The sequence below is a fragment of the Penicillium vulpinum genome (genome assembly GCF_028829585.1).
Source record: "Penicillium vulpinum strain IBT 29486 chromosome Unknown utg000003l_segment0_segment0, whole genome shotgun sequence".
NCBI lineage: Eukaryota > Fungi > Ascomycota > Eurotiomycetes > Eurotiales > Aspergillaceae > Penicillium > Penicillium vulpinum.
In genome coordinates this window covers 736,344-750,922 of record NW_026643243.1, presented here as the reverse complement: position 1 = coordinate 750,922, position 14,579 = coordinate 736,344, and the positions used below count along the sequence as shown (strand labels likewise).

General features: G+C 48.0%; 7 protein-coding genes across 7 annotated transcripts; 3 read left to right on the top strand and 4 right to left on the bottom strand.

Annotated features, from left to right (window-relative positions):
- Positions 1-168: 168 nt before the first annotated feature.
- N7479_005392 (uncharacterized protein) lies at positions 169-904 on the top strand (the record flags this gene model as incomplete). The annotated part of the gene is made up of 2 exons (XM_057253089.1): positions 169-266; positions 478-904. The coding sequence occupies 2 exons, from the start codon at positions 169-171 to the stop codon at positions 902-904; spliced, it is 525 nt and encodes a 174-aa protein (XP_057106951.1).
- Positions 905-2,816: 1,912 nt separating this feature from the next.
- On the top strand, positions 2,817-3,857 carry N7479_005391 (sterol desaturase family protein; the record flags this gene model as incomplete). The annotated part of the gene is made up of 1 exon (XM_057253088.1): positions 2,817-3,857. The coding sequence occupies one exon, from the start codon at positions 2,817-2,819 to the stop codon at positions 3,855-3,857; it is 1,041 nt and encodes a 346-aa protein (XP_057106950.1).
- Positions 3,858-4,222: 365 nt separating this feature from the next.
- N7479_005390 (uncharacterized protein) lies at positions 4,223-7,187 on the bottom strand (the record flags this gene model as incomplete). Its single annotated transcript, XM_057253087.1, has 3 exons — positions 4,223-4,261; positions 4,316-6,581; positions 6,640-7,187. The coding sequence occupies 3 exons, from the start codon at positions 7,185-7,187 to the stop codon at positions 4,223-4,225; spliced, it is 2,853 nt and encodes a 950-aa protein (XP_057106949.1).
- Positions 7,188-8,024: 837 nt separating this feature from the next.
- N7479_005389 (uncharacterized protein) lies at positions 8,025-8,653 on the bottom strand (the record flags this gene model as incomplete). Its single annotated transcript, XM_057253086.1, has 2 exons — positions 8,025-8,036; positions 8,120-8,653. The coding sequence occupies 2 exons, from the start codon at positions 8,651-8,653 to the stop codon at positions 8,025-8,027; spliced, it is 546 nt and encodes a 181-aa protein (XP_057106948.1).
- A 2,436-nt stretch (positions 8,654-11,089) lies between these two features.
- Positions 11,090-11,365, top strand: N7479_005388 (uncharacterized protein; the record flags this gene model as incomplete). The annotated part of the gene is made up of 1 exon (XM_057253085.1): positions 11,090-11,365. The coding sequence occupies one exon, from the start codon at positions 11,090-11,092 to the stop codon at positions 11,363-11,365; it is 276 nt and encodes a 91-aa protein (XP_057106947.1).
- A 143-nt stretch (positions 11,366-11,508) lies between these two features.
- Positions 11,509-11,688, bottom strand: N7479_005387 (uncharacterized protein; the record flags this gene model as incomplete). Its single annotated transcript, XM_057253084.1, has 1 exon — positions 11,509-11,688. The coding sequence occupies one exon, from the start codon at positions 11,686-11,688 to the stop codon at positions 11,509-11,511; it is 180 nt and encodes a 59-aa protein (XP_057106946.1).
- Positions 11,689-12,949: 1,261 nt separating this feature from the next.
- On the bottom strand, positions 12,950-14,044 carry N7479_005386 (uncharacterized protein; the record flags this gene model as incomplete). Its single annotated transcript, XM_057253083.1, has 1 exon — positions 12,950-14,044. The coding sequence occupies one exon, from the start codon at positions 14,042-14,044 to the stop codon at positions 12,950-12,952; it is 1,095 nt and encodes a 364-aa protein (XP_057106945.1).
- Between the last annotated feature and the right edge of the window lie 535 nt (positions 14,045-14,579).

Sequence of the window (14,579 nt, the reverse complement as noted above, 5' to 3'; positions counted from 1 at the left end):
CGAAACCCTCACCAGTTTCACCATTAAATGAACTTCCCAATGCGGTATCACCCGGGCTCATTGTTCCATTCAGCAATCAGATGACTTCAGTGTCTCTCACCCACTCAGCCATCTGGGAAGGACTATTGCTTGCTTAATTTGATCTACAGTCAAATAGACTAAACCCCAATGCAACTCGTGGCGTGGGCTGCAGGTGATAAAGAGAAGCTTGCTAGCCTCATCAACTGGCTAAAGATATGGAATGCCGAATTGGAGGAGATGCTTCCGTACGCTAAGGCCGAGACAGTCACATTCAGAGCCACGACTGCGCCGTGTCACAAGCCGTTCAGCAAGGAACTGTCGATTTGCAACCCGCCATTTCACATGCTGCTGCTATGAAGGCCATGTCCTTGCGATTTCACAGTTCCTTATCGGTGAAGTGGCTTTAATACCTTGTCTTGAGAACTGACCGGCTGAAACCTGATCTTCTTTGTGCAGAGGAGGAAATGCACGACTGGATGGTCCACAGAGCGGGTTGAACGGGGCAGAATTGCAATGGTACCTATTGCTTTCGAAGTCCTCATTCTCACAGCCCATCAGCTTGTCCGAAGCATGTCAACAGGAACGAAATTTGGTCCGGTCCTCACGGACAGAAGATGATTCAGCACTAGCTGGTGGATACGGTCTGGCGGATGGGAGAGACTTGTTTCAAAGCGAGGCAAACAAGCCACAACTCGAATACTGTTTAGACTACTTGGTCAAGGTCCTCCAGACAATGGTCAAGGCCGGGGATGGTCAAGGCCATCCTGATAAGAACACAGCGGGTGACTATGTGATTTTAATATGTTCCGGATGGACAGCTACAGCATCATTTGACCGGATCGGACTGTTCCTCCGGCTTCCCATGCAGATTCATCCTCAATGACTGGCTATGACCATAAGTTACCGGCTAGTATTATCTCCGTCAATTAATGAATTCGTCAAACACGAGACAAAGAGAGAGATCTGCCTACACTTGGGAGCCGCTTTGGTCTTGCATACAGACTTGCAAGTGTACTCGGAAAGCTGGTGTCGGTAGGCTTGCTCCACAAGGGATTGCGCAGCCACAATGTACTGTTTTGTGGCGATCCCATGGCTGGTACCCCCTACCTGACAGGCTTCACTTACGACAGGCCGTCCAGAAGACTACATCAAGACCTATCGTGAGACACTGATAACCCGGAATACGATCTGTATCGTCCCAATCACCAATTTTCATTCAGTCAGCAAAGCTTTCCGGTGTCAGTAACAAGAATGAGGGGCGATGATCCAAGTGATGAGGTTGTAGAAGCAGCAGGAACGCTACCCCTACTACGGTGGACTTCTGCTCTGGATATCTACGGACTAGGTATCCTTCTTCTTGAGATCGGGCTCTGGGGGTCGATTCAAACTGGAAATTTCTTGGTAAGTTATATGTTCGTGGTACCTTAGCAATACTACTACGAGGTACTATAGTGCTGTGCTCGCCAAGGCCTACCCTTGATACACTCACCTCTATGAGATATGCTAGCGAGGCCCCCTTGGATCTTAGCGGCCCTTAGCTATTTTCACGCTATGCCCCTTCTTAAGTAAGGGTGATCCTTCCACTAAGTTCCATCATAGAGGACTAACGGTATGATGCCCAACCCGAAGCCAATCACCAAACTGTAGAGACCCACCTCTTTCTATCAAACAGTATCCTCCATTATTATCGGAGACAAGTGTGGACATACTTAGCGGCATGCCACGCAGTTTTTATTGTTCCCGCTGTCAGAAAAGCTTGTTGTGTTCAGCCCTGCAGCATATGAATAGACTGTCGCAAACCCATTCCGGTGACATAAGAAGCTAGATTTGGAGGACTAGATATAACCTGAAATGGCCAACAGATTATGATAAAGGGAATGGGGTTCCCTCTCTAGCAGTAATTACCACCTATTATTTGAATGATATGACGCAGAAATTTAAGGGAATCAGCTTTAAGCATGAAACCCTCAAGTTGACGCCTATCGCCTCTCTTTGTCCGCTGTTGTCATCAGAGTTATTCTACCTTTGTTAAAGCCTTACATTGAAATTTAAACATGTTTAAATGATATTTCTATTAGCTTGCAACTGTGTTTCAATTGAAACCTAAGCCTTATACGACGTGTCATTTTATATATATTTTTAGGTATCTTTCCCCGTTTCAATGTTATAGCTAGAGCGCCGGAAATCGTTTTGCACAATGCAGAATACGAGGAGAAGCTCAATTATCATAGAAATTATTTTCGATATAAAATGGAACAGAAATCCATGAGATATCCCGTAACCTCACTCAGATATAAGTTGACCAAATCAGGAATAAGGGCTTAGTTGAGCACATGACCCAGGGACAACGTCGGATCTATATGGCCAACTACATTGAACATTTACTACTACATGGCAGAATCAGGCCCTGATAAACCAAAGAAACAATAGTGAAATCCTTATGAATGCCCTCGTATTATGATATCATCCCCCGAATGAGTCCAAAACATGTGAGGCAACCATGTTGAGCCCAAGCGGCAGCGAACACGCTAAGATGGCCATGTTGTTGGGAAAGTGTCCAAGATGAGATGCGATCGACATCATGTTCCAATGTAGCCAAATGTCCGAGGCTCATTTTTGCGGGGAATGTGAAGGAAATGGGCTATCTTCACATGCGCCGAGCGTCGCCAATCGCCGAACGACTGGGGAGGGATCGACAATGACCCCAAGCACTTAAACCCCACCAACTCGCCCCGTACCTGGTGTGGGTTGAAGTGTGCCCTGGCATCTCTTATTCTGTCTACGAATCATCCATAATGAGTGGTAATCCAAAGGACTCCATGAAGTCCACCTGGCGGCAGCAAGCCCGCTCAGAATGGACTCTCTTCCACTGGTTCTATGAACTACTCGGCATCCACCCAGAACACCTCGACAAGAACATCCCCATCCATCTAAAGGAGGACTCCGTGCCTTACGTTCCAGACTGGTCCATGCACCGCTGGGTGCTCACGCACGCCGCCATCCCCCTCCTAATCCACCACGCCTACGTCTCATTCACCGGCCACAACCTCAGCGCATGGGCCGCCTTCTTCCTATACGGAATGGCCTTCAAGGCCATCGCTATCCACGAACTCCACGTCCTCCGCCGACTAGGTCACCAGCACGGCTTCCTAGACGGCGACAAGCACACCCGCGACGGCGTCCCAGATGTCGGCGTCGCTAAGGTCGTCGGCTCGCTCATGTCGACATCGACCTTCCGGCCGATGTTCACTGTCTTCATCGCATACCACGCAACACACCCACCCTCCACTATGAGCTTCGTCTGGCTGCCCCTCGAAGCCGGGTTGTACGGGATCATCCTCGACTTCTGGTTCTACTGGTACCACCGACTGATGCACGATGTCGGCGCGTTGTGGAAATACCACCGTACCCACCACCTCACTAAGCATCCGAACCCTTTGTTGACGCTGTATGCGGACTCTGAGCAGGAATTCTTTGATATCCTCGGGATCCCGCTTATGACTTATTTCAGTATGCGGGCTATGGGGATGCCGATGGGGTTCTATGAGTGGTGGGTTTGTCACCAGTATGTTGTGTTTGCGGAGTTGGCGGGTCATAGTGGGTTGCGGTTGCATGCTACGCCGCCGTCGACGTTGAGTTGGGCTTTGCGGTGGTTTGATGCGGAGCTTGTTATTGAGGATCATGATTTGCATCATCGGAAGGGGTGGAAAAAGAGTCATAATTATGGAAAGCAGACGAGGCTTTGGGATAGGGTTTTTGGGACCTGTGCTGATCGCATTGAGTCTGTTGAGCATAATATCGATTATGTCAATTCGACGCCCATGCCGCTGTATTGAGTGAGGTTGGCTTGTTGTTGATTCGCCTTCTTGGTGTGGAAAATTAGTTCATATTGTCTGCACAGTTTTGGAGGATTGGTGACATTGAGTGTTCTTGTTTTCTTTTGTTATACTATTTAATATGACGTTGAATCCTTTGGATAACATGTTTATGAATGATTGAAATGTTACTATGACCAATAACTTTCTATATATCTGACCACAGTTTCTTTTAAGTAGGTCAGGTTGGTTTGAGTACAGTGTAGTGACTAATCTTCGCAGTAATATGCGAGTACTTAAGATGCTACATGTGAAGAATTTGACAAGCGACGTATGTATTACAGTCTAAAGCACAATATGACATATGGTATACGAGCCTAAAAGGCCTAAGCCCTCCACAGGGCATTAACTTGCTTCGCCCGAGTCTAGATAAGATGTTAGCAAATGTCCCTGGAGAAATTAGGCAGAAAAAAACTTACCATCGGAGCCAAAACTGTGACACCCACTCCGAGTGCCACCACAGTAAGGACGAGCTGCAGCTTGGAGAAGTTCTTGCCAAGAATATCGAATGCCTGGCTGGGCGTGGCTCGAGTTCCGTAAATATCGCTTCCATAAGCGAAGATAAGACTAGTACTTTCCAATAGGGTAGGGCGAGAGAGCACGGCCTTGATGCCAGCTACATCGCGCGTATGCGAGAGGTACCACTTGCCATCAAAGTCGAGGAAGGGCGCGTAGCGGTACAGGCCTTCTTCAGCCTCGGCCGGGGTGGGATCACGGCCAACAGGGCGGCGGGGGTCGAGGACAGGGCGAGGGATGCCGACGATGGAGTTGGAAGAGGGGAGAGTGCAGAGAAGCTGGCGGGTGGTGATGCCCTGGCGTGTTTGAGTTACAGCCATGTGGGAGATGGATTCGGGGATCATGAAGGCCTGGGAGATGACGTGAGGCAACGGGAGGATCGCAGTGCTGGAGTAGTTGGTGGCAGGGTCAAGGAGACCACGGTCGTTGGGGAATGGGGATTCGTAGAGCTCCGAGATGACCAGTTGGTAGCCCTTGGCGGAGGACTCGTTGCCATCAACATCGCCCCAGAATGAGTAGGCGAACCAGTTCTCGGACATCACGGATGCGATGGGCTGCGTGGAGTCCACGCCTTCTTGGGTAGTTGCGTGAAGGACCTTGCCTGAGACTCCGTCTAACAAGTAGAAACTGGCGGTGTGGGTCTGCTCGTTCACTGCAGTCACCAGGGCGAGATTGGGGTTGAGGTACTTGTAAAGAACCGAGCGGTTTCCAAGAACCCTGCCGATAGATGCAACAGGATCATGCGCAGGGCGAGCGGTCGCTTTGACGACCTTCTGTCCGGACGGAGGAACAAACTCCCACACAGGAGTTTTGTTATCCTTTGCGAACCAGCCGAGGACTCGGCCATCAATGCTGGTGGTTACCAAGAACCCATCTTCATTAACAGATGCAGTGACTGGAGTACCGTCTTCACGGACACCTACGGTGGCCAGCGAACTTCCATCCTGCGACCCAAAGACAGCAATCGAGTGGAGTTTACTATTGGATGGCTCGATGCGGGAAACGATCTCTCCAGTTGATACATCCACAGTCACAGAGCTTCCATCGTCGGAGTAGATGGTCGCGACTCCTGGCGAAGCCAAAATAGCCTTCACATTCCACTGCGATGTCTCCACTGCCTGGACACCCCACAAAACAGCGCCATGGTTGCCAGTATCCAAGGCGTACACACGGCCGTTCTTGGTGGCGACAATAACTGATTTGGCAACTCCAAAGCTGTCGAGGTTGGACACTTCATCGCTCAAAATACTGCTCAGAATGCGCTGAGGAAGATGCTTCAGCCATTCAGGTAGATGTTCCAAGTCCCGGATATGACGCTTCACCCGGTGTAGGTACGCGCCGTACAAAGTCTCGTGACCCTCGACCTCCAGCTCATGAGCTAGATCCTCTTGGGCATCAGTTTCCGCCCAGGTGGCTGCGACAGCATCAATGAGACCCTCGTGCCGAGTCCACTCAGTGTGGCCATTTCGGATAAGTTGCCAATCTCCGTGCTTCCGGAAAAGTGCTGACCTAACAGCCACAGATTTCCCTTTAGCAACGACCTCGGATACTGAGTGAAGGACACTTTCAGAAGAAGGCTTCTGCAGATCCCATCGTCCCAGAATTCCATGAGAGGCGGATGATACGACCACGGTTTCCGAGTCCGTGACTCGAGTGAAATAGACATTAGCATCAATGACACTGGCCGCGACCAGCGATTGGCCAGGAAGATAGGGCAGTGAGTAAGCCTTAGTGACCTTAGCAGACATCAAATCCACATGATAGACCTCAGACCAGGCTCCGGCCTCAGTTGCAAAGTGGACCAAGAAATGGGGGAGAGCGTTAAGTTTGTGGGGAGCGTGGACTGTGATCTGTCGAATTTCGGAGCCGGAGGTATTGTCGATGGCGATAGAGGTGATCTCCTTGGTACCAATAACATTGACCTTCAGGGACTTTTGCGATTTGTCGGCCCAGACGATGATAGGCGAGGCAGAATTAGCACCCACATAGAGGACGGACTCCGGGGTAACCACATCAGCCTCAGAGTTGAGAATCTGTTGACGAGTCTGTCGCCCAGTCAATGGATCCAAAACAGTGACCTTGATCTTGAAACCCTTCAATATAGCCGACTGGAGTGAAATGTAGAAGACCTCCGTGGAAGAAGATGACACTTGGAACGGAACGTCACCACTAGAAGAACAATGAATTAGCTTGGGACTTGTAAAAAGCAGCCAAAGACAAAACCAACCTTCCATCCTTGTATTCCCACACGGTCTTTCCAGTATTGCCATCCAGCCGTCTCACGATCCCGGTGCCCTCACTAGTAACCACAGCAATAGCATCTCTCACCCCGGAGGTCGCGGTAGCATCCTCAAGCTCCAACAACTCGAGGTCGGTAACCACACCTTCGGAGACTCGATTTTCCCATCCCACCTTGCCATCCTGGGCACTCCAAGAGGAGATGTAGTTACCCACCGCAGCTACAACGGCATCGTTTCCATCCAATCCACGCAAGAGACCCGCCGCATGCGCGGGAGAGTCGGCCGACCGCGAGATGTTCTGGCGCCATACCAGCGCGCCGTCGCGGGGGTTCACAGCACCTACGAGCAGCTTGTCGGATAAAGTATAGAGAAGGGAGGCATTTGAGGATGGGGATGGCTTGAGGAAGAAGGTCGAGTCGGGGGATGGGGTGCCGAGGAGAGCGTGGTGGAAGTCGATGTGGTTGACCTCATCAGAGTAGATGGCCGCCGCGGGCGATAGGCACGCGGCGAAAAAGAGCGCCGCCTGGAGCCGCATTGTAACGAATAGCTCTTACTGGAGCATTGAAGAGGGGAGGAGGGGAGGTGATGGAGAATGTATGTTGTCAATACAAACTTAGCGGAGTCCGGGCGGTGATAACCCCCCAGATCCCAGATCCCCATCAATCCCTTCCTTCTACGTCCACCAACGTCCAATTTCCGATTCTCGCTCATCCATTGAACTTAATGCTATCATTGTGTCTCGTAATTTATACGCTTTATTCTCTACATATGACCTCCCCTATGGCATCTACATACCTTTGGCTCAAGCTGATAAGCATCAACATTAGACCGATCACATTATTTACAAGGAAATTCGAGCCACACTAGAACATTTTCGTGGTTTTAATACGCCTGTCCCCGCGTTTATACCGATGCCTAAAACGTATATGACGAGCATGGTGTCGAAATTTGTACAACTATGAATGTAAAGAAGTCCAAAGGTCCATGTCATATCTATATATGGAAAGGCCGTTTTGCATGGCCATCTAGGAGGACATCCGAGAACATAGCTAGAAAGACATCTGGGAAGACCTTCAAAAACGATATTGAATATACCCTCCTTTTATATGGGATAGTATAACCGAACTATGCCGTCAAAGAGAGAAACATAAGCCGCTTAAGCAACCGGCCATTTGTATAGTGTAAACGTGACAATGGGAAAGCAAGAATATCTTTATCCTAATGAAGTAAAAAAAAACATCCAGATCTTGACCTATCAGACTCAAATTCCACCACATAGCTAGTTCGATCACTACGTCAACCAATTTCCATTAAAGCCAGAGCCCTTCATTGCTAGAATTCGAAGCCAGCTAGGAATGTAGTTTCCTATTTCCTATTGCCAGACCTATTAGTTTGCAATACTGTAGGCAGTACTATTAGAATGGTATTCACAAGAAGCTGAGCGGGCTGGCGATTAGCACGACTTACATCAAAATCTGCCGAAATGGCTAGTATCTCATTGTCCGTTGAAAGTCGTACGGGCCCGCGAGCTTCATGAAATCCATCGACGGGCTTACCAATCCAATCTTTCATCGCATGAAAAAGCGGAAGGATTGCGTGAATGCCTCCTTCTCCAATCATCACCTCAAATCCCTTAAGTGGCCTTGCTTGAAGATCAATCATGATTTGATTTCCTGGGAGGCGATAGCCAAGAACAGCATTTGGCATATTGCCAGGATAGATAAGCTCTAAGCCGGCGACAAAGGTGTGTTGTGAGTCTGGGTCTGAGCGTGGGTCCGGGAGAACTGATACGGCGAGCCCAACAACATCCCTAGAGAAGGGAACTGATTGAGTGAATATTTCATGCTTGGCGAAACATCCTGAGCACAATTTCCGATTAGCTCCATTCAGCAATCCCCGCGTTGGCCTGTGGCAACTCATCTTTCCAGCAGCCTTTTGCCACTGTAGAGATTCTGCATTTTCAACTGGAGCAGGAAATAGAAGATTTTGTTGTCTAGTCATGATACAGACATCTCTGAGCCATCGGTTATATCGCCAATGCTGCCGTCTAATGCGAAGCTGGGGGTGCAATTTAGAAATATCGTTAGTACAACGGTAAATCAGTCGCCAGTCCTTTGCTTGCTTGGTATCTTCAGTAAGAAAGGCAAGGTAACCTCTATCGCCATGTATGAAGAACCTTGTTTTCCAGAATGGCTGACTTTCAAATATATCTGCCATTGCCCTTGAACAGAGTCGTAGATTGAGAAAGTCCAAAGTTGGTAGATAAGTTGCAATTTCCAATCTTATTTCAGGTGGAATTTGTTCAAAGTAGTGTGTATTAAGGGAACTTTCACGTAGAACATATGATTCGTGTGTGGCTGGCAGGGCCTGAGTGGCTGCGCGGAAGCCCGCTTGCCTGAAGCATTGATGGAAACTCGGCGGGTTGGATGCAAAGCCTACGATGAGCCGTCAACATTAGCAAAAGTTGCTTTTTTGCTATGTATATACAATTAAATGATAAAATGGACTCACCCACGGTGTCCGATCTCATATCCTCATGCCCTTGAGAGGGTTTTTCTCTTAGTGTTTCAAGCAACCTCTCTAGGTTCAATTCATCACTTTTGAACTGTTTCGAGAGAAGCACCCAACAACGCCTATGAATCAAAAATTCATCTGGCGGATTTGCCGGGGGGAGCTCTTTAGTAACCTGGCAACCTCGTCCCATCTTCCTTCAAACTCATGGCCCTTGATATGCCCGGAAATATCCGTCAACTGAACGCCGGATGCAGTCAAATGAACTAAGCACTGATTAGCAAGTACTTCTAACAGCAAATTTACAGAATAAGGGATGGCGCACTTAGAAAACGAGGGGTCGATGTGATATCCAGTCCGCAGGATGCACAAGGACGAGAGAAAATATCAGCCAGTATTGAGGTCATCTTTGGTGTCTTGAGGTCTGGCTTCTTGATGATCTTTAGGCTCACGTAACTCCACGTAACAGCCCTGGAGACCCAGTGAGCTGCTCAGGTACTCAATATCCTTCACGTGATAAATCAACGAGATTGATGAACCTTGGAACCCTCACTGAGGGCACTCATTTCGATTGGATGCTCAGTTTGATCCATGGATTACTTAGAGGCATGTCCACGGCTGTCTACGGGTATCTATCGGAGCTTTTGCTAGTCGGCCACCCAATCAAAATTATCATTCTATACTCGATGCTCCTGGGATTCCTTTGTGTACTCGGTCCCACGATTTCCTGACTACTGGAGCCCCTGTTTTCGGACCAGTCCTCATGCGAGTCCCCATAATATCCCGGAATAGGACTGTACATACATGATCTTGTCAAGGAGTAACGTCTGCTAGATTTCGGAACGTGGCTGAAGGACGAGAGCGAGTTCTATAAGAACTGAAAGAAGTACAAAAAGTGTCTCAGACAGGTTTTCCATCAAAGAGATATAAGAGCTATCTAGCAGGAAGCAGGTCCTGACAAGTCGCAGAGGGGCAGATCTCAGGTACTGTCGCAGGCACACTTCTCGACAATTTGGTAGTGATTGAGGTTAATTTAAAGGTGAATTAGGAATACACTCATCAATGCCGCTGACCTCTGTGAAATTGGATAACCCCGAAGCATGAAAGCCTTTTAACGCGTCCATCTGTATTACTCATGGTTTAGTGCCACAGTTGAAATATATATATATGCACTAAAAGTACGCGTCTACAGCAAGCGATCATTAGGAACCTAAGAGAAATCAAGGAGATTTATCTTACATCAATATCTTCAATCCGTCGAAATTGCTCTCTGTCACTGACGTTATAACAGGCTAGCAAATCAAGCCCTATACCAACAGCAGAAGATGATTGGTATGTCTACAGTCTCCACGAGGATGCAAAGTGTAGCTTGTCTCATTTGCATCAGAGAATGAATGACTGGGAAATGCAAGTACGCCTTGGCTTGCTAGACTTACACTGGCTATGTATTTAGCCAGCTAGTCTGAATTTGTAGAGAATACAGGCCACGCCTAACCCCTCTAGGCAAGTAGGGCTATATGACGTGATACGTACCTGCCTAACCTCGGAATGCTCGTACCTTCCTTCTTTGATTGGTTCTTCCTTTTATATAATTTTGCTTTATTCTTTCCCCGCGGCACTATTGACGTGTCGCGTAGAGATACTGTCTTTCGCCTATATCCATCCTTACCATTCTTTCTTACAGATCATACACGTTGTGAGTCGGACCTCGAATTTCGCTCACCAAATCCTATCGGCAATGGAAATGCCTTTTTTTCTTTCGTCCAGTCGGCTGAGCTATCCTGGTATGTGCAGCATCTTACATTTGTGACAGAAAAGGCTGGTTAACATCCTGGATTTCAAAGGCCGCATGGAGTGCCCATCAACTTTTTATGTTACCACAGACGTATAAATGCGGGTGTGGCCAGCAATACTTGATGCAGCGCCATGACTAGCATTACTGTGCCTGATGTGTGTGCTCTCCCACCGAAAAGAATTCCAGAGGCACGCACCTTTCCATGGGGCCAGGTAGAGTGCATTGCACTGGCAACATTGATCGTGGCCCATTATCGATCTAGCGACAAGTCATTCGCATACAATCTCTGGAATTTGGGTGTCAACCACAATCATGGAGTGAGTAATGACTATAGCTGGGAATCGGATTGGGACTCAGATGTCAATAAGAAAAAGATCCCTGCTACTATACCGGCAGTGGAGTCTTAATTGTCACGACCGCGTCCGACTCGGATATCGGGGATGTCTGTCACACTCTCATGTGGTCTAGTCATCGACGAAGAACACATTGGTGATTACGAACTCAATCATGAATCCATAAGGGAGGAATGTTCTGTTGATGATGCTCTCGATCAAGCCAACGTCAAGACATGTGTAGCAGAGATGCGGCCCTTGACTTGCAACTCTTCGATAAAACCCGAGAGATCATTCCATTTCTCCAAAAATGGGCTAGCGAGACTAGCTTCATGAAGCTGCAAGACAAGCTTATGACTCTCGGCTTTTGGTACTTGCTCAACGACTGATGTCGACATTATTCTGGGTGTTTGCGCCCCAGCAGGCCAAGGTCTTGTTTGTTGAGAACAAAAGACCTTCAAAAGCCCGGACTGGTCCACACAAAACATCATGGAATCGCGCCAAATACCAACTGCTGAACTATATGATCAAACAAAGAGATATCCAGCCACAGTTGACGAAAGACCTCTGGGGTATTGTGGCTATTGGATATTTGACCAAGTCTTTCGTGCTCCGAGATGGGAGACAGAATCTTGAGGGATATGACCCGCATTATCCCGAGCGAAAATTTAGATCAAATAAGGATTGCAAGGAAATTGAGAAAATTCTGAGAAGAATGCAACGGGACATGCGTGTATCATCTCGATAGGCGTGGGCAATGGGTAAAGTTGGACGTCTATGGTTCATCAACCAATCAATCAATCAAAATTCAATTAACCAGTTGCAGTCTAACTAGTTGCGTATGGCTATGTAGGCGCTTCATTCAGCTAAAGGGGAAACTCTAGAATATTCGAATTCCCGAAGAACCTTACATGCCGATATTATTGCTGCGAGATTTTCACTGTCGACATTGTTCTGGGTCTTTTGCGGCCCAGCAGGCCAACGTCTTGTTTGTTGAGAACAAAAGACCATTCCAGGCGGAAAATAGACCATGATTCATCATGGAAGAGTGCGAAATGCGAAGGGACACGTCCGACAATAAATCTACCAAATTGCATTCCCTGATTGGGCTGCTCTTAGGTATATGAACACAATCGATAAGACCATCATATCAGCCAAACTGGGCAGAAGGGCTTTTCAGATTTACACACATACTGTTATCCTCCCAAGGAACGGCAGGCCTAGAAATCTCTGCACAATGCAAGAGGACTGGTTAGAAACGCGAAAGTTGACCTGGAATGAATCCTACAACTCGATCAATATCTGATAAAGAAAAACCTCTTCATGTATATGTAACACCCAAGAGAAGAACTAAATTCCCTTAGCATTGAGACTAAGTCGAGAAACCTCTACGAAGAGAAATAACAAACGATGATCCAATGCCACCAATACATAAGATATCCTTGATCCAAAAATCGTTATAGATAAAACGTAGTATATTGTTCCTCAGTATGTACTAATTTCTGAATTACACATCCCAGCAAAATCGCTCATTTCTACTGGTTCCCTTATCTGACAGTGAAGAACGACTTTAATCATCACGGTTGCGGTTGAGGTATCCTAAAATGATACATGAGTCAGCATATAATCCTCCAAGCCTTCTAGAAAGAAAAAAAGGAATCACGAACCCTCAGCCTTGTTCAGGAGCTTGCTACCAAAGCTATCGCTGGAGTCATCGTTGCCACCGTAGCTGGAAGAGTTGTTGTTGTCACCGTAGCTGGAGGAGTTGTTATTGTTGCTGCCGTAGCTATCCTGGTCACGACCAGAGCTAGACTTGTTGCCGTAGCTAGAGGAGTTGTTGTCACCGTAGCTGGAAGAGTCGTTCTTGCTACCGTAGGTGTTGCTGGAGGAGTCGTTGTCGCCGTAGCTGGACTTCTTGCTGCCATAGTTGTCGGAGTCATTGTTGCTACCGTAGCTATCCTTCTTGGATCCGTAGCTGTCGGAGTCGTTCTTGCTACCGTAGGTGTTGCTGGAAGAGTCATTGTCGCCGTAGCTAGACTTCTTGCTGCCATAGCTGTCGGACTCGTTCTTGCTTCCGTAAGTGTTGCTAGAAGAGTCGTTGTCGCCGTAGCTGGACTTCTTGCTGCCATAGTTGTCGGAGTCATTGTTGCTGCCATAGCTATCCTTCTTGGATCCGTAGCTGTCGGAGTCGTTCTTGCTACCGTAGGTGTTGCTGGAGGAATCATTGTCACCGTAGCTGGACTTCTTGGATCCGTAGCTATCGGAGTCGTTCTTGCTACCGTAGGTGTTGCTGGAAGAGTCATTGTCGCCGTAGCTGGACTTCTTGCTGCCATAGTTGTCGGAGTCATTGTTGCTGCCATAGCTATCCTTCTTGGATCCGTAGCTATCGGAGTCATTCTTGCTTCCGTAGGTGTTGCTGGAGGAATCATTGTCACCGTAGCTGGACTTCTTGGATCCGTAGTTATCGGAGTCATTGTTGCTGGCATAGCTATCCTTCTTGGATCCGTAGCTGTCGGACTCGTTCTTGCTACCGTAGGTGTTGCTGGAAGAGTCGTTGTCGCCGTAGCTGGACTTCTTGCTGCCATAGTTGTCGGAGTCATTGTTGCTGCCATAGCTATCCTTCTTGGATCCATAGCTATCCTCGTCACGACCGGAGCGAGAGTTGTCGTTGCCGTAGCTGGAGGAGTCGTTGCCGCCGTAGCCGGAGCTCTGGTTGCCACTGCCGTAGCTGTCGGACTCGTTGCGGTAAGACATTTTTGAAGGGTTTGTTTGAGGGATTGGGTTTGGGGTTTGGGATGAGAGGATGAATTGATCACAGAAGGAAGATCTCGGGAGGGATCGAGTGATTATTTAAGGGGTACACGGTTTATCCCAACAGAAGGTGAGCGCATTATTTATTTCCCCACCAGGCACGCCAGAATGCAATAGAACAGAATTGCCCCTCTCTCAACCCCTCAATGACAACATTCGGACAAGCTAGGCGAGCGAGATCAGTATGGCCAATGATCGTGGCACGGAGATGCTAGCATCTCCTCAGAGCTCACTAGTGTCTTGCTTATTTGTTATTGATTGCTCGGACCTTGGGAGCCACTTTTTTCAGCTTTTTCAGCTTTGCATCGCCTAAGAGCTGACCCCATAGTCGACCCATAGTTTATGTGGCGATATTATCCAATCTATAGGAGATCACACCATGGAGAAAACCACAGGGGTCTCTGATTTGCTAGTGGAATTAGTTCCTTATTTGGGAGCCGGACTTAGCCGGAGAACTAGGATAAAGTTCATTTCCCCT